Raw genomic sequence first — 25,510 nt, 5'->3', positions numbered from 1 at the left:
TGAAGCGGACCAAGGCGCAGCGTTGAAGGTGAACATATTATTTATTTAGAATGATCACACGATCAAAACAACAACGATAACGTGACGTCTACGGTATAACACAAACCAAATCAGAACAAGATCCCACAAAGAATAGCTGAAAACAGCCTACCTAAGTATGGCTCCCAATCAGAGACAACGAGCAACAGCTGCCTCTGATTGGGAACCACCCTGACCAACATAGATCTATATGATCTAGAACAAAACCCAAAACATAGAAAACACAACATAGAAGCTACCCCGTGAAACTAAACATAGAAAATCCACACCCTGGCTCAACATTTCAGAGTCCCCAGAGCCAGGGCGTGACAGGTCTGTGCCCAAACAGTTTGAGCTTCTACTTCTAAAAATCCACCTTTCCAGAAATAAGTCTCTCACTGTTGCCGCTTGCTACAGACCCCCCTCAGCCCCCAGCTGTGCCCTGGACACCATATGTGAATTGATTGCCCCCCATCTATCCTCAGAGTTCATATTGCTTGGTCACCTAAACTGGAATATGCTTAACACCCCGGCCATCCTACAATCTAGACTAGATGCCCTCAATCTCACACAAATTATCAAGGAACCTACCAGGTACAACCCTAAATCCGTTAACATGGGCACCCTCATAGATATCATCCTGACTAATTTACCCTCTAAATACACCTCCGCTGTCTTCAACCAGGTTCTCAGTGATCACTGCCTCATTGCCTGCGTCCGTAATCGGTCCGCGGTCAAACGACCACCCTTCATCACTGTCAAACGCTCCCTAAAACACTTCAGTGAGCAGGCCTTTCTAATTGACCTGGCCCGGTTATCCTGGATGGATATTGACCTTCATCAGTAGAGGATGCCTGGTTGTTCTTTAAAAGTGTTCTCTCCATCTTAAATAAGCATTCCCCAATCAAAAAATTCAGATCTAAGAACAGATATAGCCCCTGTTTCACCCCAGACTTGACTGCCCTTGACCATCACAAAAACATCCTGTGGCGTACTGCATTAGCATCGAGCAGCCCCCGCGATATGCAACTTTTCAGGGAAGTCAGGAACCGATATACACAAGCAGTTAGGAAAGCAAAGGCTAACTTTTTTAAACAGAAATGTGCATCCTGTAGCACTAACTCCAAAAAGTTGTGGGACACTGTAAAGTCCATGGGGAATAAGAGCACCTCCTCCCAGCTGCCCACTGCACTGAGGCTAGGAAACACTGTCACCACCGATAAATCTACGATAATCGAAAATTTCAACAATCATTTTGCTACGGCTGGCCATGCTTTCCACCTGGCTACCCCTACCCTGGCCACCAACTCTGCACCCTCCGCTGCAACATGCCCATGCCCCCCTCCCCTGCTTCTCCTTCACCCAAATTCAGATAGCTAATGTTCTGAAAGAGCTGTAAAATCTGGACCCCTACAGATCAGCTGGGCTAGACAATCTGGACCCTTTCTTTCTAAAATTAGCTGCCGAAATTGTCGCAACCCCTACTACCAGCCTGTTCAACCTCTCTTTCGTATAGTCTGAGATCCCCAGAGATTGGAAATCTGCTGCGGTCATCCCCTTCTTCAAAAGGGGTGACACTCTAGATCCAAACTGTTACAGACCTATATCCATCCTGCCCTGCCTTTCGAAAGTATTTGAAAGCCAAATTAACAAACATCATCACCGACCATTTCGAATCCCACCGTACCTTCTCCGCTATGCAATCTGTTTTACGAGCTGGTCATGGGTGTACCTCAGCCACGCTCAAGGTCCTAAACGATATAATAACCGCGATTGATAAAAGACAGTACTGTGCAGCCATCTTCATTGACCTGGCCAAGGCTTTCGACTCTGTCAACCACCGCATTCTTATTGGCAGACTAAATAGCCTTGGTTTCTCAAATGACTGCCTCGCCTGGTTCACCAACTACTTCTCAGATAGAGTTCAATGTGTCAAATCGGAGGGCCTGTTGTCTGGACCTATGGCAGTCTCTATGGGGGTGCCACAGGGTTCAATTATCAGGCCGACTCTTTTCTCTGTGTATATCAATGATGTCGCTCTTGCTGCTGGTGACTCTCAGATCCACCTCTACGCAGACGACACCATTTTGTATACATCTGTCCCTTTATTGGACACTGTGTTAACAAACCTCCAAATGGGCTTCAATGCCATACAACACTCCTTCCGTGGCCTCCAACTGCTCTTAAACACTAGTAAAACTAAATGCATGCTCTTCAATCGAACGCTGCTTGCATCCGCCTGCCCGACTAGAATCACTACTCTCGGCGGGTCTGACTTAGAATATGTGGACAACTACAAATACCTAGGTGTCTGGTTAGACCGTAAACTCTCCTTCCAGACTCATATTAAGCATCTCCAATCCAAAGTTAAATCTAGAATCGGCTTCCTATTTCCCAACAAAGCCTCCTTCACTCATGCTGCTAAACATGCCCTCGTAAAACTGACTATCCTGCCAATCCTTGACTTCGGCGATGTCATTTACAAAATAGCCTCCAACACTCTACTCAGCAAATTGGATGTAGTCTATCACAGTGCCATCCGTTTTGTCACCAAAGCCCCATATACTACCCACCATTGTGACCTGTATGCTCTTGTTGGCTGGCCCTCACTACATATTCGTCGCCAAACCCACTGGCTCCAGGTCATCTATAAATCACTTCTAGGCAAATCCCCGCCTTATCTTAGCTCATTGGTCACCATAGCAACACCCACCCGTAGTATGCGTTCCAGCAGGTATATCTCACTGGTCATCCCCAAAGCCAACACCTCCTTTGGTCGCCATTCCTTCCAGTTCTCTGCTGCAAATGACTGGAACGAACTGCAAACATCTCTGAAGCTGGAGACTCTTATCTCCCTCACTAACTTTAAGCATCAGTTGTCAGAGCAGCTTACCGATCACTGCACCTGTACACAGCCCATCTGTAATTAGCCCACCCAACTACCTCATCACCATATTGTTATTTATTTTGCTCAATTGCACCCCAGTATCTCTATTTGCACATCATCTTCTGCACATCTATCATTCCAGTGTTAATACTAAATTATAATTATGTTGCACCATGGCCTATTTATTGCCTTACCTCCATAACTTACTACATTTGCACACACTGTATATAGATGTTCTATTGTGTTATTGACTGTACGTTTTGTTTACCCCATATGTAACGCTGTGTTGTTGTTGTTTTTATCGCACTGCTTTGCTTTATCTTGGCCAGGTCCCAGTTGTAAATGAGAACTTGGTCTCAACTGGCTTCTTACCTGGTTAAATAAAGGTGAAATAAAAATGGAGATGATGGGTCAACATGAAGGTAGGACTCTATAGAGTGAAGGAGATGATGGGTCAACATGAAGGTAGGACTCTATAGAGTGAAGGAGATGATGGGTCAACATGAAGGTAAGACTCTATAGAGTCTGAAGGAGATGATGGGTCAACATGAAGGTAGGACTCTATAGAGTCTGAAGGAGATGATGGGTCAACATGAAGGTAGGACTCTATAGAGTCTGAAGGAGATGATGGGTCAACATGAAGGTAGGACTCTATAGAGTGAAGGAGATGATGGGTCAACATGAAGGTAGGACTCTATAGAGTGAAGGAGATGATGGGTCAACATGAAGGTAGGACTCTATAGAGTCTGAAGGAGATGATGTGTCAACATGAAGGTAGGACTCTATAGAGTCTGAAGGAGATGATGGGTCAACATGAAGGTAGGACTCTATAGAGTCTGAAGGAGATGATGGGTCAACATGAAGGTAGGACTCTATAGAGTCTGAAGGAGATGATGGGTCAACATGAAGGTAGGACTCTATAGAGTCTGAAGGAGATGATGGGTCAACATGAAGGTAGGACTCTATAGAGTCTGAAGGAGATGATGGGTCAACATGAAGGTAGGACTCTATAGAGTCTGAAGGAGATGATGGGTCAACATGAAGGTAGGACTCTATAGAGTCTGAAGGAGATGATGGGTCAACATGAAGGTAGGACTCTATAGAGTCTGAAGGAGATTGATGGGTCAACATGAAGGTAGGACTCTATAGAGTCTGAAGGAGATGATGGGTCAACATGAAGGTAGGACTCTATAGAGTCTGAAGGAGATGATGGGTCAACATGAAGGTAGGACTCTATAGAGTCTGAAGGAGATGATGGGTCAACATGAAGGTAGGACTCTATAGAGTCTGAAGGAGATGATGGGTCAACATGAAGGTAGGACTCTATAGAGTCTGAAGGAGATGATGGGTCAACATGAAGGTAGGACTCTATAGAGTCTGAAGGAGATGATGGGTCAACATGAAGGTAGGACTCTATAGAGTCTGAAGGAGTTGGTGGGTCAATATAAAGACTGTTTTCTATAGAGTCTAAAGGAGGTGTTGGGTCAACATATAGACAGATTTCTCTAGAGTCTGAAGGAGATGTTTGGTTAACATAAATACTGGTTTCTATAGAGTCTGAAGGAGTTGGTGGGTCAACATAGAGACTAGATTATATAGAGTCTCAAGGAGTTAGTGGGTCAACATATAAACAGTTTTCTAAAGGGTCCGAAGGAGATAGTAAGTAAACTTGCATTCCCATACTAGACTAGCGTCAAAATTCGCTTCCGCAAGTAAACGTGTACTAATAATGTCTCACCTCTTAATTGCTCAGCTCTTCCCCATCACATCTGGAAGAGCTTAAACCAATCTAAAACTCCAACATTTTCTGGTGGCAATGTTCTATTTTCCACTGCTTCTGCTGTCTCTATGGCCGATGTTTTGGCACATTTCTACCACGAGTGTCTGAATGCAGGGAGAGAGGAGGGGGAGAGAGGAGGGGGGTGGAGACTCACTGCGTCTGATTTTGGAGGTACAGGGGGAGGAGTTGGAACTCGTGTCACCATGGCGAGGTGGGCGGTCCCCAGCGATCCGTCCATTGAGGAAGAGGAATGGAAGGAGATGAGGTTTGGCTCCGCCTTCCCCAGGCCCTCTGCTATCTGATTGGTCCAGAGTTCTTCATAGGCGATATCCTCATTGGTCTGCAGCTCAGCTTCCGGCCAATCGGGAGAGATGTACTCTGGCCCCTCCCCCACAGAGTCTCTGCAGTGCTGCGATTGGCTGACGTTGTCTGTAACTCCACCACCAGCGAACACACACATAGACAGCTGCTGAGAGTCCTCGCTCACGCACACTCGCTGCACGTTCACACTCTCCTCGCTGAGTTCTGGACGCGTCTCTCGGACGGCTCGGCTGTAACCGTCAGGGTCGAAGCTGGCATGTTGCCGTAGCAACAGGCTGTCCATGGTTGCCGTTGGCATCGCCATGGAGAAGCGGGGCATGCAGCGTAGCAACAGAAAGTGGGAGGGAACCAGTTGGGTGGGACGCAGGACGAGACACAACACCACAGTTTTACTGACGATGTTCAACAGCTTGTAGCGATGCCCCTCTCTCACCTGGAAACAATACAGAGAGAGCTAGGGTTAGTCACCTTCCGTACACACACACACACACACACACACACACACACACACACACACACACACACACACACACACACACACACACACACACACACACACACACACACACACACACACACACACACACACACACACACACACATCGTTAGTGTCGGCCATGTCTTACCACGTGGCGGTCATAGGGGTTCCGTGGTGGTCTTGTCGGCACAGTAACGTTAACAGGAAGTCTGACCCTCTCGATGATGCTGCGCACCGTGTGGTCAGCTCCCAGAATGCCCTGCTCCAGCGGGGAGCGCGTGCAGAACCGTCCTCGGCAGGTGAAGGGCAGAGAAAGTCTTTGATTGGTCCGATGGTTCATACACACCAGACACGGAGTTTTACCTGAGGACAGAGGGACAGGGAGTTTTACCTGAGAGAGGGACAGGGAGTTTTACCTGAGGACAGAGGGACAGGGAGTTTTACCTGAGAGAGGGACAGGGAGTTTTATCTGAGAGAGGGACAGGGAGTTTTACCTGAGGACAGAGGGACAGGGAGTTTTACCTGAGAGAGGGACAGGGAGTTTTATCTGAGAGAGGGACAGGGAGTTTTACCTGAGAGAGGGATGGGGAGTTTTACCTTTGAGAGGGACAGGAGTTTCCCTTGAGAGAGGGGCAGGGAGTTTTACCTGAGATAGGGACAGGGAGTTTTACCTGAGAGAGGGACAGGAGTTTCCCATGAGAGAGGGACAGGGAGTTTTACCTAAGAGAGGGACAGGGAGTTTTACCTGAGAGAGGGACAGGGCAGGGAGGGTGTGTGTATGTTTGGTTTTACTTCAAACAAGGAAAAGTCGGACAAGTGGGGACATGTTGCCGGTTCCCACAAGGTTTAGGGTTTAGGTTTAGGGTTAGGGTTAGGAGTTAGGGTTGTGGGGGGTTAGGAGTTAGGGTTAGGAGTTAGGGTTGTGGGGGGTTAGGGTTAGGGTTAGGAGTTAGGGTTAGGGTTAGGGTTGTGGGGGGTTAGGGTTAGGAGTTAGGGTTAGGGTTAGGAGTTAGGGTTGTGGGGGGTTAGGGTTAGGGTTAGGGTTAGGGTTGTGGGGGGTGTGTTTCTTACTGCGGGGGGTTTTCCCCAGGCGTCTCAGGAGAGCGCTCAGTCCGGTTTTCTCCCTGGTAGGCGTGGCCGTGAGAAGCTCCGCCTTCCCCATTAGTGACAGCTGATCTCCGGCCTGCAGCGTCACACTGTACGACTCACTGTCCTCACTGAACTCCCTCGACACGACCTGGAGAGGTATACATACACACTCACAGAGACACACACACAGAGACACACAGAGACACACCACAACACAGAGACACACACCACACAGAGACACACACACACACCACACCACACAGAGACACAACCACACCACACCACACAGAGACACACACACACACCACACCACACAGAGACACAACCACACCACACCACACCACACAGAGACACAACCACACCACACCACACAGAGACACAACCACACCACACCACACAGAGACACACACACACACCACACCACACCACACAGAGACACAACCACACCACACCACACCACACCACACAGAGACACAACCACACCACACCACACCACACAGAGACACACACAGAGACACAACCACACCACACCACACCACACAGAGACACAACCACACCACACCACACAGAGACACACATACGTTTTGTTCTTCTACGTCCTATTTTCCCTAACCCCTAACCTAACCCTTACCCTAGCCCTAACCCTTACCATAAACTTAACCCTAATCCTAAACCTAACTCCTAACCCTAATTCTAACCCTGTTTGCAACCCTAAACCTAACTCCTAACCCTAACCCTAAACCTAACTCCTAACCCTAAACCTAACTCCTAACCCTAACCCTAAACATAACTCCTAACCCTAAACCTAACTCCTAACCCTAACCCTAAACCTAACTCCTAACCCTAAACCTAACTCCTAACCCTAACCCTAAACCTAACTCCTAACCCTAACCCTAAACCTAACTCCTAACCCTAAACCTAACTCCTAACCCTAAACCTAACTCCTAACCCTAACCCTAAACCTAACTCCTAAACCTAACTCCTAACCCTAAACCTAACTCCTAACCCTAAACCTAACTCCTAACCCTAAACCTAACTCCTAACCCTAAACCTAACTCCTAACCCTAACCCTAACTCCTAACCCTAAACCTAACTCCTAACCCTAAACCTAACTCCTAACCCTAAACCTAACTCCTAACCCTAAACCTAACTCCTAACCCTAAACCTAACTCCTAACCCTAACCCTAACTCCTAACCCTAAACCTAACTCCTAACCCTAACCCTAAACCTAACTCCTAACCCTAAACCTAACTCCTAACCCTAAACCTAACTCCTAACCCTAACCCTAAACCTAACCCTAACCCTAAACCTAACTCCTAAACCTAACTCCTAACCCTAAACCTAACTCCTAACCCTAAACCTAACTCCTAACCCTAAACCTAACTCCTAACCCTAAACCTAACCCTAAACCTAACTCCTAACCCTAACCCTAACTCCTAACCCTAACCCTAAACCTAACTCCTAACCCTAAACCTAACTCCTAACCCTAACTCCTAACCCTAAACCTAAACCTAACTCCTAACCCTAACCCTAACTCCTAACCCTAAACCTAACTCCTAACCCTAAACCTAACTCCTAACTCCTAACTCCTAACTCCTAACCCTAACTTCTAACCCTAACCCTAAACCTAACTCCTAACCCTAACCCTAAACCTAACTCCTAACCCTAACCCTAAACCTAACTCCTAACCCTAACCCTAAACCTAACTCCTAACCCTAAACCTAACTCCTAACTCCTAACCCTAAACTTAACTCCTAACCCTAAACCTAACTCCTAACTCCTAACTCCTAACCGTAACCCTAAACCTAACTCCTAACCCTAACCCTAAACCTAACTCCTAACCCTAACCCTAAACCTAACTCCTAACCCTAATCCTAACTCCTAACCGTAACCCTAAACCTAACTCCTAACCCTAAACCTAACTCCTAACTCCTAACTCCTAACCGTTACCCTAAACCTAACTCCTAACCCTAACCCTAAACCTAACTCCTAACCCTAACCCTAAACCTAACTACTAACCCTAAACCTAACTCCTAACCCTAAACCTAACTCCTAACCCTAAACCTAACTCCTGACCTTAAAATAGCCTTTGTCCTCATGGGGATGTGGGAAATGTCCCCAAGAAGGAGAATTATCCTTGTTTTTCTCTCCTTGTGGGGATTTTGGGGATTTTAGGTCCCCACAAGGAGAGAAGAACCAACCCACACACACCACAGATACATAGACCAGTATTTGTCATGTATAGTTAACCCAGTGTTTGTCATGTATAGTTAACCCAGTATTTGTCATGTATAGTTAACCCAGTGTTTGTCATGTATAGTTAACCCAGTATTTGTCATGTATAGTTAACCCAGTGTTTGTCATGTATAGTTAACCCAGTATTTGTCATGTATAGTTAACCCAGTGTTTGTCATGTATAGTTAACCCAGTATTTGTCATGTATAGTTAACCCAGTATTTGTCATGTATAGTTAACCCAGTGTTTGTCATGTATAGTTAACCCAGTATTTGTCATGTATAGTTAACCCAGTGTTTGTCATGTATAGTTAACCCAGTGTTTGTCATGTATAGTTAACCCAGTGTTTGTCATGTATAGTTAACCCAGTGTTTGTCATGTATAGTTAACCCAGTGTTTGTCATGTATAGTTAACCCAGTGTTTGTCATGTATATAGCTGAGTAGTGTTGTAGCTCCTCCCCCTAACCCTATTGTATATAGCTGAGTAGTGTTGTAGCTCCTCCCCCTAACCCTATTGTATATAGCTGAGTAGTGTTGTAGCTCCTCCCCCTAACCCTATTGTATATAGCTGAGTAGTGTTGTAGCTCCTCCCCCTAACCCTATTGTATATAGCTGAGTAGTGTTGTAGCTCCTCCCCCTAACCCTATTGTATATAGCTGAGTAGTGTTGTAGCTCCTCCCCCTAACCCTATTGTATATAGCTGAGTAGTGTTGTAGCTCCTCCCCCTAACCCTATTGTATATAGCTGAGTAGTGTTGTAGCTCCTCCCCCTAACCCCTGACCCCTGACCAGGGCTGTGATGGTCATGGAATTTTGGATGATGGTAATTGGCCAGTCAAATGACCGCGATCACCGTAATAACCGTTCAAACAACAAAACATTTTAAAATCCTGACTGTATGTGCTGCCATAGAAATAGAATGAATAGACCGGGTGTCCCCATTCAAGTCAATGATGGCAGAATGGGTAGACTGGCGGACATTGCGAGTGTACCCATTGAAGCAAAGCAGGAACTAAAATATGTTTAAAAAAACCCTACCCCTGACCCCTAACCCCTGACCTTGACAGTGAAGCTGATGGTTTCCATGGTGAAGACTCGGTCAGGGAACACTCCGGCCACTTCCTCCACCGAGGAGAAATACTGGACGGGATCCCTGACGTCTCTGTCTTCATCAACTAGACGGAATCTACCTACACACACACACACATACACACGCATACACACACACACATGGAGGAGACAGGGATTTTAGTCAGAGAGAAAAATAAACTGAAAAATAAACTGTCTCAACAAGTTTCCAAGAAGTGTGTGTGTCACTATGGAAACCTACTGTTGGTACACACACATCCTTCTGGAGGAGCAACAGTGAATTCTGACCTCTCTCAGCCAATCCGAAGTCAACAGGGTTCTCATGGTAACCGTTAAAGAAGCTCCATTCTCACACTGAGCAGAGATCAACATGGAGATGATTAAACAAACACTCCACGGCTCAGGAGACCAGGCTGACGGATGGATAGCAACCCCCCTACACACACACACACACACACACACACACACACACACACACACACACACACACACACACACACACACACACACACACACACACACACACACACACACACACACACACACACACACAGAACAACCCCAGGATACAGAGCAACAAAAGCAGCCCTCCTCCTCCTCCTCCTCCTCCTCCTCCTCCTCTTCTATATTTCTCTCCTCCTCCTCCTCTATACTTCTCTTCTCCTCTTCCTCCTCCTCTCTCTTTCTCTCCTCCTCCTCTCTCTTTCTCTCCTCCCCCTCTCTCTTTCTCTCCTCTTTTTCTCTCTTTCTCTTTTCCTCCCTCACTCTTTCATTTCTCCTCCTCCCCTCTCTCTTTCTCTCCTTCTCTCTTTCTCTTCTCCTCCTCCTCCTCTATATTTCCCAAATCAAATCAAATCAAATTTTATTTGCCACATGCGCCGAAAACAACAGGTGAAAAGAGGCGACTCCGGGATGCTGACCTTCTAGGCAGAGTTGCAAAAAAGTCCAGTGTTTGTGTTCTTTTGCCCATCTTAATCTTTACTTTTCATTGGCCAGTCTGTGATATGGCTTTTTCTTTGCAACTCTGCCTAGAAGGTCAGCATCCTGGAGTTGCCTCTTCACTGTTGACGTTGAGACTGGTGTTTTGCGGGTACTATTTAATGAAGCTGCCAGTTGAGGACCTGTGATGCATCTGTTTCTCAAACTAGACACTCTAATGTATTTGTCTTCTTGCTCAGTTGTGCACCGGGGCCTCCCACTCCTCTTTCTATTCTGATTAGAGCCAGTTTGCACTGTTCTGTGAAGGGAGTAGTACACAGCGTTGTACGAGATCTTCAGTTTCTTGGCAATTTCTCGCATGGAATAGCCTTCATTTCTCAGAACAAGAATAGACTGACGAGTTTCAGAAGAAAATTAATCAAACCCACAATTGCTGATGCTCCAGATACTCAACTAGTCTCAAGAAGGCCAGTTGTATTGCTTCTTTAATCAGCACAACAGTTTTCAGCTGTGCTAACATAATTGCAAAAGCCTCTTAAGGTTTGGGGGTAGAAGCTGTTAAGAAGCCTTTTGGACCTAGACTTGGCGCTATGGTACCGCTTGCCATGCAGTAGCAGAGAGAACAGTCCATGACTAGGGTGGCTGGAGTCTTTGACAATTTGTAGGGCCTTCCTCTGACACCGCCTGGTATAGAGGTCCTGGATGGCAGGAAGCTTGGCCCCAGTGATGTACTGGGCTGTACGCACTACCCTCTGTAGTGCCTTGCGGTCGGAGGCCAAGCAGTTGCCATACCAGGCGGTGATGCAACCAGTCAGGATACTCTCGATGGTGCAGCTGTAGAACCTTTTGAGGATCTGAGGACCCATGCCAAATCTTTTCAGTCTCCTGAGGGGGAATGGGCTTTGTCGTGCCCTCTTCACGACTGTCTTGGTGTGTTTGGACCATGATAGATTGTTGGTGATGTGGACACCAAGTAACTTGAAGCTCTCAACCTGTTCCACTACAGCCCCGTCGATGAGAATGGGGGCGTGCTCAGTCCTCTTCTTTTTCCTGTAGTCCACAATCATCTCCTTTGTCTTGATCATATTGAGGGAGAGTTTGTTATCCTGGCACCACATGGCCAGGTGTCTGACCTCCTCCCTATAGGCTGTTTCATCGGTGTTGGTGATCAGGCCTACCACTGTTGTGTCATCGGCAAACTTAATGATGGTGTTGGAGTCGTGCCTGGCCATGCAGTCATGGGTGAACAGGGAGTACAGGAGGGGACTGAGCACGTGTTGAGGATCAGTGTGGTAGATGTGTTGCTACCCTTACCACCCGGGGGAGGCCCGTCAGGAAGTCCAGGATCCAGTTGCAGAGGGAGGTGTTTAGTCCCAGGGTCCTGAGCTTAGTGATGAGCTTTGAGGGCACTATGGTGTTGAACGCTGAGCTGTAGTCAATGAATAGCATTCTCACGTAGGTGTTCCTCTTGTCCAGGTGGGAAAGGGCAGTGTGGAGTGCAATAGAGATTGCATCATCTGTGGATCTGTTGGGGCGGTATGCAAATTGGAGTGGGCCTAGGGTTTCTGGGATAATGGTGTTGATGTGAGCCATGACCAGCCTTTCAAAGTACTTCATGGTTACAGACGTGAGTGCTACGGGTCGGTAGTCATTTAGGCAGGTTAACTTAGTGTTCTTGGGCACAGGGACTGCTTGAAACATGTTGGTATTACAGACTCAGACAGGGACATGTTGAAAATGTCAGTGAAGACACTTGCCAGTTGGTCAGTGCATGCTCGGAGTACACGTCCTGGTAATCCGTCTGGCCCAGTGGCCTTGTGAATGTTGACCTGCTTAAAAGTCTTACTCACATAGTCATCCGGAACAGCTGATGCTCTCATGCATGCTTCAGTGTTGCTTGCCTCGAAGCGAGCATAGAAGTGATTTAGCTTGTCTGGTAGGCTTTTTTCACTGGGCAGCTCGCGGCTGTGCTTTCCTTTGTAGTCTGTAATAGTTTTCAAGCCCTGTCACATCCGACGAGCATCAGAGCCGGTGTAGTATGATTCAATCTTAGTCCTGTATTGACTCTTTGCTTGTTTGATTGTTCGTCGGAGGGCATAGTGGAATTTCTTATAAGTGTCCGGGTTAGAGTCCTGCTCCTTGAAAGCGGCAGCTCTACCCTTTAGCTCAGTGCGGATGTTGCCTGTAATCCATGGCTTCTGGTTGGGGTATGTACAGTTGAAGTCGGAAGTTTACATACACCTTAACCAAATACTTTTAAACTCAGTTTTTCACAATCCCTGACATTTAATCCTAGTAGAAATTTTTTATTTCTTTCATCACATTCCCAGTGGGTCAGAAGTTTACATACACTCAATTAGTATTTGGTAGCATTGCCTTTAAATGGTTTATCTTGGGTCAAACATTTCGGGTAGCCTTCCACAAGCTTCCCACAATAAGTTGGGTGAATTTAGGCCCATTCCTCCTGACAGAGCTGGTGTAACTGAGTCAGGTTTGTAGGCCTCCTTGCTTGCACAAGCTTTTTCAGTTCTGCCCACAAATTTACTAGAGGATTGAGGTCAGGGCTTTGTGATGGCCACTCCAACACCTTGACTTTGTTGTCCTTAAGCCATTTTGCCACAACTTTGGAAGTATGCTTGGGGTCATTTTCCATTTGGAAGACCCATTTGCGACCAAGCTTTAACTTCCTGACTGATGTCTTGAGATGTTGCTTCAATATATCCACATAATTTTCCTTCCTCATGATGCCATCTATTTTGTGAAGTGCACCAGTCCCTCCTGCAGCAAAGCACCCCCACAGCATGATGCTGCCACCCCCGTGCTTCACGGTTGGGATGGTGTTCTTCGGCTTGCAAGCATCCCCCTTTTTCCTCCAAACATAACGATGGTCATTATGGCCAAACAGTTCTATTTTTGTTTCATCAGACCAGAGGACATTTCTCAAAAAAGTACGATCTTTGTCCCCATGTGCAGTTGCAAACTGTAGTCTGGTTTTTTTAAGGCGGTTTTGGAGCAGTGGCTTCTTCCTTGCTGAGCAGCCTTTCAGGTTATGTCGATATAGGACTTGTTTAACTGTGGATATAGATACTTTTGTACCTGTGTCCTCCAGCATCTTCACAAGGTCCTTTGCTGTTGTTCTGGGATTGATTTGCACTTTTCGCACTAAAGTACATTCAACTCTAGGAGACAGAACACGTCTCCTTCCTGAGCGGTATGAAGGCTGCGTGATCCCATGGTGTTTATACTTGCGTACTATTGTTTGTACAGATGAACGTGGTACCTTCAGGCGTTTGGAAATTGCTCCCAAGGATGAACCAGACTTGTGGAGGTCTACAATTTTTTTTCTGAGGTCTTGGCTGATTAATTTTGATTTTCCTATGATGTCAAGCAAAGAGGCACTGAGTTTGAAGGTTGGCCTTGAAATACTTCCACAGGTACACCTCCAATTGACTCAAATGATGTGAATTAGCCTATCAGAAGCTTCTAAAGCCATGACATCATTTTCTGGAATTTTCCAAGCTGTTTAAAGGCACAGCCAACTTAGTGTATGTAAACTTCTGACCCACTGGAATTGTGGTACAGTGAATTATAAGTGAAAATTCTGTCTGTAAACAATTGTTGGAAAAATTACTTGTGTCATGCACAAAGTACATGTCCTAACCGACATGCCAAAACTATAGTTTGTTAACAAGAAATTTGTGGAGTGGTTGAAAACTAGTTTTAATGACTCCAACCTAAGTGTATGTAAACTTTCGATGTAAACCTCCCCTCTCTCTCTTTCTCCTCCCCCTCTCTCTCTTTCTCCTCCCCTCTCTCACTTTCTCCTCCCCTCTCTCTTTCTCCTCCCCCTCTCTCCTCCTCATCTCTCTTTCCCTCATCCTCTTCATCCCCTACTCTTTCTCTCCTCCTCCTCCTCCTCCTCCTCCTCTCATGATCCACAACAAGACAGATTTCTCGTTTCCCCTTCCTAACCTTCCTTCCCCTCAGCCCTAACCCTTCCATATCTAACCCTTCCATACAGTGGGGAAAAAAAGTATTTAGTCAGCCACCAATTGTGCATGTTCTCCCACTTAAAAAGATGAGAGAGGCCTGTAATTTTCATCATAGGTACACGTCAACTATGACAGACAAAATGAAAAAAATGGATTTTTAATGAATTTATTTGCAAATTATGGTGGAAAATAAGTATTTGGTCAATAACAAAAGTTTCTTAATACTTTGTTATATACCCTTTGTTGGCAATGACACAGGTCAAACGTTTTCTGTAAGTCTTCACAAGGTTTTCACACACTGTTGCTGGTATTTTGGACCATTCCTCCATGCAGATCTCCTCTAGAGCAGTGATGTTTTGGGGCTGTCGCTAGGCAACACGGACTTTCAACTCCCTCCAAAGATTTTCTATGGGGTTGAGATCTGGAGACTGGCTAGGCCACTCCAGGACCTTGAAATGCTTCTTACGAAGCCACTCCTTCGTTGCCCGGGCGGTGTGTTTGGGATAATTGTCATGCTGAAAGACCCAGCCACATTTCATCTTCAATGCCCTTGCTGATGGACGGAGGTTTTCACTCAAAATCTCACTATACATGGCCCCATTCATTCTTTCCTTTACACGGATCAGTCGTCCTGGTCCCTTTGCAGAAAAACAGCCCCAAAGCATGATGTTTCCACCCCCATGCTTCACAGTAGGTATGGTGTTCTTTGGATGCAACTCAGCATTCTTTGTCCTCCAAACACGACGAGTTGAGTTTTTACCAAAAAGTTCTATTTTGGTTTCATCTGACCATATGACAGTCTCCCAATCCTCTTCTGGATCATCCAAATGCACTCTAGCAAACTTCAGACGGGCCTGGACATGTACTGGCTTAAGCAGGGGGACACGTCTGGCACTGCAGGATTTGAGTCCCTGGCGGCGTAGTGTGTTACTGATGGTAGGCTTTGTTACTTTGGTCCCAGCTCTCTGCAGGTCATTCACTAGGTCCCCCCGTGTGGTTCTGGGATTTTTGCTCACCGTTCTTGTGATCATTTTGACCCCACGGGGTGAGATCTTGCGTGGAGCCCCAGATCGAGGGAGATTATCAGTGGTCTTGTATGTCTTCCATTTCCTAATAATTGCTTCCACAGTTGATTTCTTCAAACCAAGCTGCTTACCTATTGCAGATTCAGTCTTCCCAGCCTGGTGCAGGTCTACAATTTTGTTTCTGGTGTCCTTTGACAGCTCTTTGGTCTTGGCCATAGTGGAGTTTGGAGTGTGACTGTTTGAGGTTGTGGACAGGTGTCTTTTATACTGATAACAAGTTCAAACAGGTGCCATTAATACAGGTAACGAGTGGAGGACAGAGGAGCCTCTTAAAGAAGAAGTTACAGGTCTGTGAGAGCCAGAAATCTTGCTTGTTTGTAGGTGACCAAATACTTATTTTCCACCATAATTTGCAAATAAATTCATTAAAAACCCTACAATGTGATTTTCTGGAGAAAAAAATCTCAATTTGTCTGTCATAGTTGACGTGTACCTATGATGGAAATTACAGGCCTCTCTCATCTTTTTAAGTGGGAGAACTTGCACAATTGGTGGCTGACTAAATACTTTTTTTCCCCACTGTATATAATTCTTCCATATCTAACTCTTCCATATCTAACTCTTCCATGTCTAACCCTTTCATATCTAAGTTCTACAGCAGGGGTATCTCAGTGTGGAGTGCAGTACAGTCGGTAGAGCATGTTACTTGCAGCCCTAAAGGTTGTGGGTTTGATTCTCACAGGGGCTACCCATATGTAAAATGTATGACTAAGTCGCATTGGATAAAAGTGTCTGTTAAATTACATATATTATGATTATATTATACATTACACTACTGCTGTTCTATCTGTTAATGAATCAGTCTCTGATTAAGGAGGAATGAAAAAGAGCAGTGAAACTTTCATGTCCATATTTGAATCTGAAGAGTCTAGAGGTATGGAGTGCAGTGGAGGAGAAGGTTAAGGCAAGGGGTTAGGGTTAGGGGCTAGGGGCTAGGGGTAAGGGGTTATGGGCTAGGGGTTATGGGCTAGGGGTAAAGGGCTAGGGGTTAGGGGCTAGGGGCTAGGGGTTATGGGCTAGGGGTTATGGGCTAGGGGTAAAGGGCTAGGGGTTAGGGGCTAGGGGTTAGGGGTTAGGGGTTAGGGGTTAGGGGCTATGGGTTAGAGGCTAGGGGCTAGGGGCTAGGGGAATATGGGCCTAGGTCTGACCATGTGGAGTTGGAAGACAACAGGATGACATCCTCACTCCATCGTCATGCCGACTGGAGGAGGATTCCCGGGAGAGGAAGTTTAGGATCAGGTTACAAATGGAATGCAACGGGAACGTTTGGGAATGTCTGAACGTTCATAGACGCGTACGCACACAATGTCTTGTACAACTAACCTTGTGGGGACACACAGTTCACTTCCATGACCCCTAACCCTAACCTTAACCCAAAAACCTAACCTTCACCCTAGCTCCTAACCCTAAAACGAACCCTAGCTCCTAACCCTAAAACAATCCCTAGCTCCTAACCCTAATTCTAACCATGACACTAATGGGGATCCACTAATGGGGATATATAACGGGGATATATAATGTGGATATATAACAGGGATATATAATGGGGATATATAACAGGGATATATAATGGGGATATATAACGGGGATATATAACGGGATATATAATGGGGATATATAATGGGGAAATATAATGGGGATATATAATGGGAATATATAACGGGGATATATAACGGGATATATAACGGGGATATATAACGGGGATATATAATGGGGATATATAACGGGGATATATAACGGGGATAAAATAAATAATGGGGATATATAACGGGGATATATAATGGGGATATATAACGGGGATATATAATGGGGATATATAATGGGGATATATAACGGGGATATATAATGGGGATATATAATGGGGATATATAATGGGGATATATAACGGGGCTATATAACGGGGATATATAATGGGGATATATAACGGGGATATATAATGGGGATATATAACAGGGATATATAATGGGGATATATAACAGGGATATATAACGGGATATATAACGGGGATATATAATGGGGAAATATAATGGGGATATATAATGGGAATATATAACGGGGATATATAACGGGATATATAACGGGGATATATAATGGGGATATATAATGGGGATATATAACGGGGATATATAACGGGGATAAAATAAATAATGGGGATATATAACGGGGATATATAATGGGGATATATAATGGGGATATATAATGGGATATATAACGGGGATATATAACGGGGATATATAATGGGGATATATAACGGGGATATATAATGGGGATATATAACGGGGATATATAACGGGGATATATAACGGGGATATATAATGGGGATATATAACGGGGATATATAATGGGGATATATAACGGGGATATATAACGGGGATATATAACGGGATATATAACGGGGATATATAACGGGGATATATAACGGGGATATATAATGGGGATATATAACGGGGATATATAATGGGGATATATAACGGGGATATATAACGGGTATATATAACGGGGATATATAATGGGTACATATAACGGGATATATAATGGGGATATATAACGGGGATATATAACGGGGATATATAACGGGATATGTAATGGGGATATATAATGGGGATAAAATAAATAATGGGGATATATAACGGGGATATATAATGGGGATATATCTCCCGAGTGGCACAGTGGTCTAAGGCACTGCATCGCAGTGCTAGCTGTGCCACTAGAGATCCTGGTTCGAATCCAGGCTTTGTCAGACCAACGGGGATATATAACGGGGATAAAATAAATAATGGGGATATATAACGGGGATATATAACGGGATATATAATGGGGATATATAACGGGGATATATAACGGGGATATATAATGGGGATATATAATGGGGATATATAATGGGGATATATAACGGGGATATATAACGGGGATATATAACGGGGATATGTAACGGGGATATATAACGGGGATATATAACGGGGATATATAACAGGGATATATAACGGGGATATATAACGGGGATATATAATGGGTATATATAACGGGATATATAATGGGGATATACAACGGGGATATATAACGGGGATATGTAACGGGGATATATATTGGGGATATATAATGGGGATATATAACGGGGATATATAATGGGGATATATAACGGGGATATGTAACGGGGATATATAACGGGGATATATAACGGGGATATATAACAGGGATATATAACGGGGATATATAACGGGGATATATAATGGGTATATATAACGGGATATATAATGGGGATATATAACGGGGATATATAACGGGGATATGTAACGGGGATATATAACGGGGATATATAACGGGGATATATAACGGGGATATATAACGGGGATATATAACGGGGATATATAACGGGGATATATAACGGGGATATATAACGGGGATATATAATGGGTATTTATAATGGGATATATAATGGGGATATATAACGGGGATATATAACGGGGATATATAACGGGATATGTAATGGGGATATATAATGGGGATAAAATATATAATGGGGATATATAACGGGGATATATAACGGGGATAAAATAAATAATGGGGATATATAACGGGGATATATAACGGGATATATAATGGGGATATATAACGGGGATATATAACGGGGATATATAATGGGGATATATAATGGGGATATATAATGGGGATATATAACGGGGATATATAATGGGGATATATAACGGGGATATATAACGGGGATATGTAACGGGGATATATAACAGGGATATATAACGGGGATATATAATGGGGATATATAACGGGGATATATAACGGGGATATATAACGGGGATTTATAACGGGGATATATAATGGGGATATATAATGGGATATATAATGGGATATATAACGGGGATATATAACGTGGATAAAATAAATAATGGGGATATATAACATGGATATGTAATGGGGATATATAACGGGGATATATAATGGGGATATATAACGGGGATATATAACGGGATAAAATAAATAACGGGGATATATAACGGGGATATATAACGGGGATATATAACGGGGATATATAATGGGGATATATAACGGGGATATATAATGGGGATATATAACGGGGATATATAACGGGGATATATAACGGGGATATATAATGGGGATATATAATGGGGATATATAACGGGGATATATAACGGGGATATATAACGGGATATATAATGGGGATATATAACAGGGATATATTACATTTACATTTACATTTTAGTCATTTAGCAGACGCTCTTAACCAGAGCGACTTACAGGAGCAATTAGGGTTAAGTGCCTTGCTCAAGGGCACATTAACGTCATTTAGCAGACGCTCTTAGCCAGAGCGACTCACAAATTGGTGCGTTCACCCTATAGCCAGTGGGATAACCACTTTACAATTTGGGGGGGGGGGGGGGGGGTTAGAAGGAATACTTTATCCTATCCCAGGTATTCCTTAAAGAGGTGGGGTTTCAAATGTCTCCGGAAGGTGGTGAGTGACTCCGCTGTCCTGGCGTCGTGAGGGAGCTTGTTCCACCATTGGGGTGCCAGAGCAGCGAGCAGTTTTGACTGGGCTGAGCGGGAGCTGTGCTTCCGCAGAGGAAGGGGAGCCAGCAGGCCAGAGGTGGATGAACGCAATGTCCTCGTTTGGGTGTAGGGACTGATCAGACCCTGAAGGTACAGAGGTGCCGTTCCCCTCACTGCTCCATAGGCAAGCACCATGGTCTTGTAGCGGATGCGAGCTTCAACTGGAAGCCAGTGGAGTGTGCGGAGGAGGGGGGTGACGTGAGAGAACTTGGGAAGGTTGAACACCAGACGGGCTGCGGCATTCTGGATGAGTTGTAGGGGTTTAATGGCACAGGCAGGGAGCCCAGCCAACAGCGAGTTGCAGTAGTCCAGACGGGAGATGACAAGTGCCTGGACCAGGACCTGCGCCGCTTCCTGTGTAAGGCAGGGTCGCACTCTCCGAATGTTGTAGAGCATGAACCTGCAGGAGCGGGTCACCGCCTTGATGTTGGCGGAGAACGACAGGGTGTTGTCCAGGGTCACGCCTAGGCTCTTCGCACTCTGGGAGGAGGACACAGCGGAGTTGTCAACCGTGATGGCGAGATCATGGAACGGGCAGTCCTTCCCCGGGAGGAAGAGCAGCTCCGTCTTGCCAGGGTTCAGCTTGAGGTGGTGATCCGTCATCCATACTGATATGTCTGCCAGACATGCAGAGATGCGATTCGCCACCTGGTTATCAGAAGGGGGAAAGGAGAAGATTAGTTGTGTATCGTCAGCGTAGCAATGATAGGAGAGACCATGTGAGGATATGACAGAGCCAAGTGACTTGGTGTATAGGGAGAAAAGGAGAGGGCCCAGAACCGATCCCTGGGGGACACCAGTGGTGAGAGCACGTGGTGCGGAGACAGCTTCCCGCCACGCCACTTGGTAGGAGCGACCGGTCAGGTAGGACGCAATCCAGGAGTGAGCCGCGCCGGAGATGCCCATCTCGGAGAGGGTGGAGAGGAGGATCTGATGGTTCACAGTATCAAAGGCAGCAGACAGGTCTAGAAGGACAAGAGCAGAGGAGAGAGAGTTAGCTTTAGCAGTGCGGAGAGTCTCCGTGACACAGAGAAGAGCAGTCTCAGTTGAATGACCAGTCCTGAAACCTGACTGGTTTGGATCAAGAAGGTCATTCTGAGAGAGATAGCAAGAGAGTTGGCTAAAGACGGCACGCTCAATAGTTTTGGAAAGAAAAGAAAGAAGGGATACTGGTCTGTAGTTGTTGACATCAGTGGGGTCGAGTGTTGGTTTTTTGAGGAGGGGAGCAACTCTCGCTCTCTTGAAGACGGAAGGGACATGGCCAGCGGTCAAGGATGAGTTGATCAGCGAGGTGAGGTAGGGGAGAAGGTCACCGGAGATGGTCTGGAGAAGGGAGGAGGGGATGGGGTCAAGCGGGCAGGTTGTTGGGCGGCCTGCAGTCACAAGTCGCAGGATTTTATCTGGAGAGAGAGGGGAGAAAGAAGTCAAAGCATAGGGTAGGGCAGTGTGAGCAGGACCAGCAGTGTTATTAGACTTAACAAACGAGGATCGGATGTCGTCAACCTTCTTTTCAAAGTGGTTGACGAAGTCATCCACAGAGAGAGAGGAGGTGGGGGGGGGGGGAGGAGGATTCAGGAGGGAGGAAAATGTGGCAAAGAGCTTCCTAGGGTTAGAGGCAGATGCTTGGAATTTAGAGTGGTAGAAGGTGGCCTTAGCAGCAGAAACAGATGAAGAAAATGTAGAGAGGAGGGAGTGAAAAGATGCCAGGTCGGTAGGGAGTTTAGTTTTCTTCCATTTCCTCTCCGCTGCCCGGAGCTCTGTTCTGTGAGCTCGCAGTGAGTCATCAAGCCACGGAGCTGGGGGGGAGGACCGAGCCGGCCGGGAGGATAGGGGACACAGAGAGTCAAAGGATGCAGAAAGGGAGGAGAGGAGGGTTGAGGAGGCAGAATCAGGAGATTGGAGGGAGAAGGATTGAGCAGAGGGAAGAGATGATAGGATGGAAGAGGAGAGAGTAGTGGGAGAGAGAGAGCGAAGGTTGCGGCGGCGCATTACCATCTGTGTAGGGGCAGAGTGAGTAGTGTGGGAGGAGAGCGAGAGAGAAAAGGAAACAAAGTAGTGGTCGGAGACTTGGAGGGGAGTTGCAGTGAGATTAGTAGAGGAGCAGCATCTGGTGAAGATGAGGTCAAGCGTATTGCCTGCCTTGTGAGTAGGGGGGGACGGTGAGAGGGTGAGGTCAAAAGAGGAGAGGAGTGGAAAGAAGGAGGCAGAGAGAAATGAGTCAAACGTGGACATAGGGAGGTTGAAATCCCCCAAAACTGTGAGGGGTGAGCCATCCTCAGGAAAGGAACTTATCAAGGCGTCAAGCTCGTTAATGAACTCTCCAAGGGAACCTGGAGGGCGATAGATGACAAGGATATTAAGCTTAAATGGGTTAGTGACTGTGACAGCATGGAATTCAAATGAGGAGATAGACAGATGGGTTAGGGGAAAAATTGAGAATGTCCACTTGGGAGAGATGAGGATTCCTGTACCACCACCCCTCTGACCAGATGCTCTCGGGGTATGCGAGAACACATGGTCAGACGAGGAGAGAGCAGTAGGAGTAGCCGTGTTTTCAGTGGTGATCCATGTTTCCGTCAGCGCCAGGAAGTCGAGGGACTGGAGGTTGGCATAGGCTGGGATGAAGTCAGCTTTGTTGGCAGCAGAACGGCAGTTCCAGAGGCTGCCTGCGACCTGGAACTCCAGGTGAGGGGTGCGAGCAGGGACCACCAGGTTGGAGAGGCAGCAGCCGCGCGGTGTTGTGCGTTGTTTGTGTAGCCTGCGCAGAGAGGAGAGAACAGGGATAGGCAGAGGCATAGTTGACAGGCTGTAGCAAATGGCTACAAAAATGCAGAGGAGATCGGAATGAAATGAGCTAAGCATCTGGGAGAGGAGAGAGGGGGGCCTCCCTCACCAAAAACTTCTACCTCAGAAACTAAAATTGTTTCACTGAACAGTTGTTCAATGTTTAAAGGAATAAACTCAAACCCACTTTATTCAGCTAGCCAACTATGACACCATAGCTGACTAGCATGCTAGCATCCAATAACACACAGTTTAACACACAGTTAAGCACAAATACTCACAACAAACCACCAATAGTGTGTTAACTAGCTAACCAGCATGCCAGCATCCAGTAACACACAGCCAAGCACAAACACTTGGTCACAGCAAACCACCAATAGTGTGATAACACACTAAACAGATCATTCGTGTCTGTGTCAAGTTCCTTTCATGGCGCAGCAATGATTCAACATTGGCTAGCTAGGACAAGTATATTGTAATTAGCTGCTACCGTACCGTCCGCTGGTCGTGCTGGGTAGCTAGGTCGTGCTGGGTAGCTAGCAATGGCCACTGTGTTGGCTTTGTTTTAAGAACGGCTAGCTAGCTAGCTTCGTGCTACACCCGGCACACAATGGCTACTGTGTTGACTCTGACTCTGTTCGAAAAAAACGGCTAATTAGCTCGCTTCGTGCTACAGCCGGCACGGCGGAAGACACTGCCAAGACACAGTAGCTACCCACGATACCTAGCTATGACGCCGTAGCTGACTAGCAAGATAGCATCCATTAACACACAATTAGCACCAATACTTGGTTACAACAAACTGCCAAGAGTGTGTTAGCACACTAAACAGATGATTCATGTCCGTGTCTAGTTCCTTACATAACGCAGAACGCAGCAAAAATTAAACGTTGGCTAGAAGCACATTTAACAGTGGGACAGCTAATCGTTACCAGTAGCTACCCGCTAGCTAGCTAGCCTCGTGCTTCGATACTAACCTACAATAGCCTACGGAAACCTACAATAACAACAATACTACAACAACAACTATACTAACCTATAATAATAAATACAATACCAAACTACACTAACTACCAACCTACGATCTAATGCATGGTTAAGCTATACTCAACACCAAATGAGAAGTTTGCTTACCTCCAGCTAGAGAGCTAGCTAGCCTCGAGCTTCAATACTAGCCTACAATAACCTACGGAAACCTACAATAACAACAATACTACAATACTACAATACTAACCTATAATAAATACAATACCTAACTACAACTAACTACCAACCTACGATCTAATGCATGGTTAAGCTATACTCAACACCAAATGAGAAGTTTGCTTACCTCCAGCTAGAGAGCTAGAGAGCTAGAGAAAAACACGTCCTCTCCCGACTGCTGCTCCCGACCACATATATAACGGGATATATAACGGGGATATATAACGGGGATATATAATGGGGATATATAATGGGGATATATAACGGGATATATAATGGGGATATATAACAGGGATATATAACGGGATAAAATAAATAATGGGGATATATAAAGGGGCATATATAACGGGATATATAATGGGGATATATAACAGGGATATATAATGGGGATATATAATGGGGATATATAACGGGACATATAACGGGGATATATAACGGGGATATATAACGGGGATAAAATAAATAATGGGGATATATAACGGGGATATATAACGGGGATGTATAATGGGGATATATAACGGGATATATAACGGGGATATATAATGGGGATATATAATGGGGATATATAATGGGGATATATAACGGGGATATATAATGGGGATATATAACGGGGATATGTAACGGGGATATATAACGGGGATATATAACGGGGATATATAACGGGGATATATAATGGGTATATATAACGGGATATATAATGGGGATATATAACGGGGATATATAACGGGGATATGTAACGGGGATATATAACGGGGATATATAATGGGGATATATATATGGGATATAGAACGGGGATATATAACGGGGATATATAACGGGGATATATAATGGGGATATATAACGGGGATATATAACGGGGATATGTAACGGGGATATATAACAGGGATATATAACGGGGATATATAATGGGGATATATAACGGGGATATATAACGGGGATATATAACGGGGATTTATAACGGGGATATATAATGGGGATATATAATGGGATATATAACGGGGATATATAACGGGGATATATAACGTG

The 25,510-nt window shown here is 45.4% G+C and overlaps 1 protein-coding gene across 1 annotated transcript in view; it reads right to left on the bottom strand.

Moving 5' to 3' along the window:
• Positions 1-25,510, bottom strand: part of LOC311125954 (GRB2-associated and regulator of MAPK protein 2-like) — a gene marked incomplete at both ends in the record, with an annotated part of 66,943 nt that overhangs the window by 24,167 nt on the left and 17,266 nt on the right. The window contains 4 exon segments of the mRNA XM_084199981.1: positions 4,840-5,439; positions 5,633-5,847; positions 6,556-6,721; positions 9,868-9,998. Of these exon segments, the coding sequence (XP_084056107.1) occupies positions 4,840-5,439; positions 5,633-5,847; positions 6,556-6,721; positions 9,868-9,998 (1,112 nt within the window).

The sequence above is a fragment of the Coregonus lavaretus genome (assembly GCF_964263955.1).
Source record: "Coregonus lavaretus genome assembly, contig: HAP1_SCAFFOLD_137, whole genome shotgun sequence".
NCBI classification, from domain to species: Eukaryota; Metazoa; Chordata; class Actinopteri; order Salmoniformes; family Salmonidae; genus Coregonus; species Coregonus lavaretus.
The sequence above is the reverse complement of the archived record's forward strand: the minus strand, read 5'-3'. Positions and strand labels throughout refer to the sequence as shown.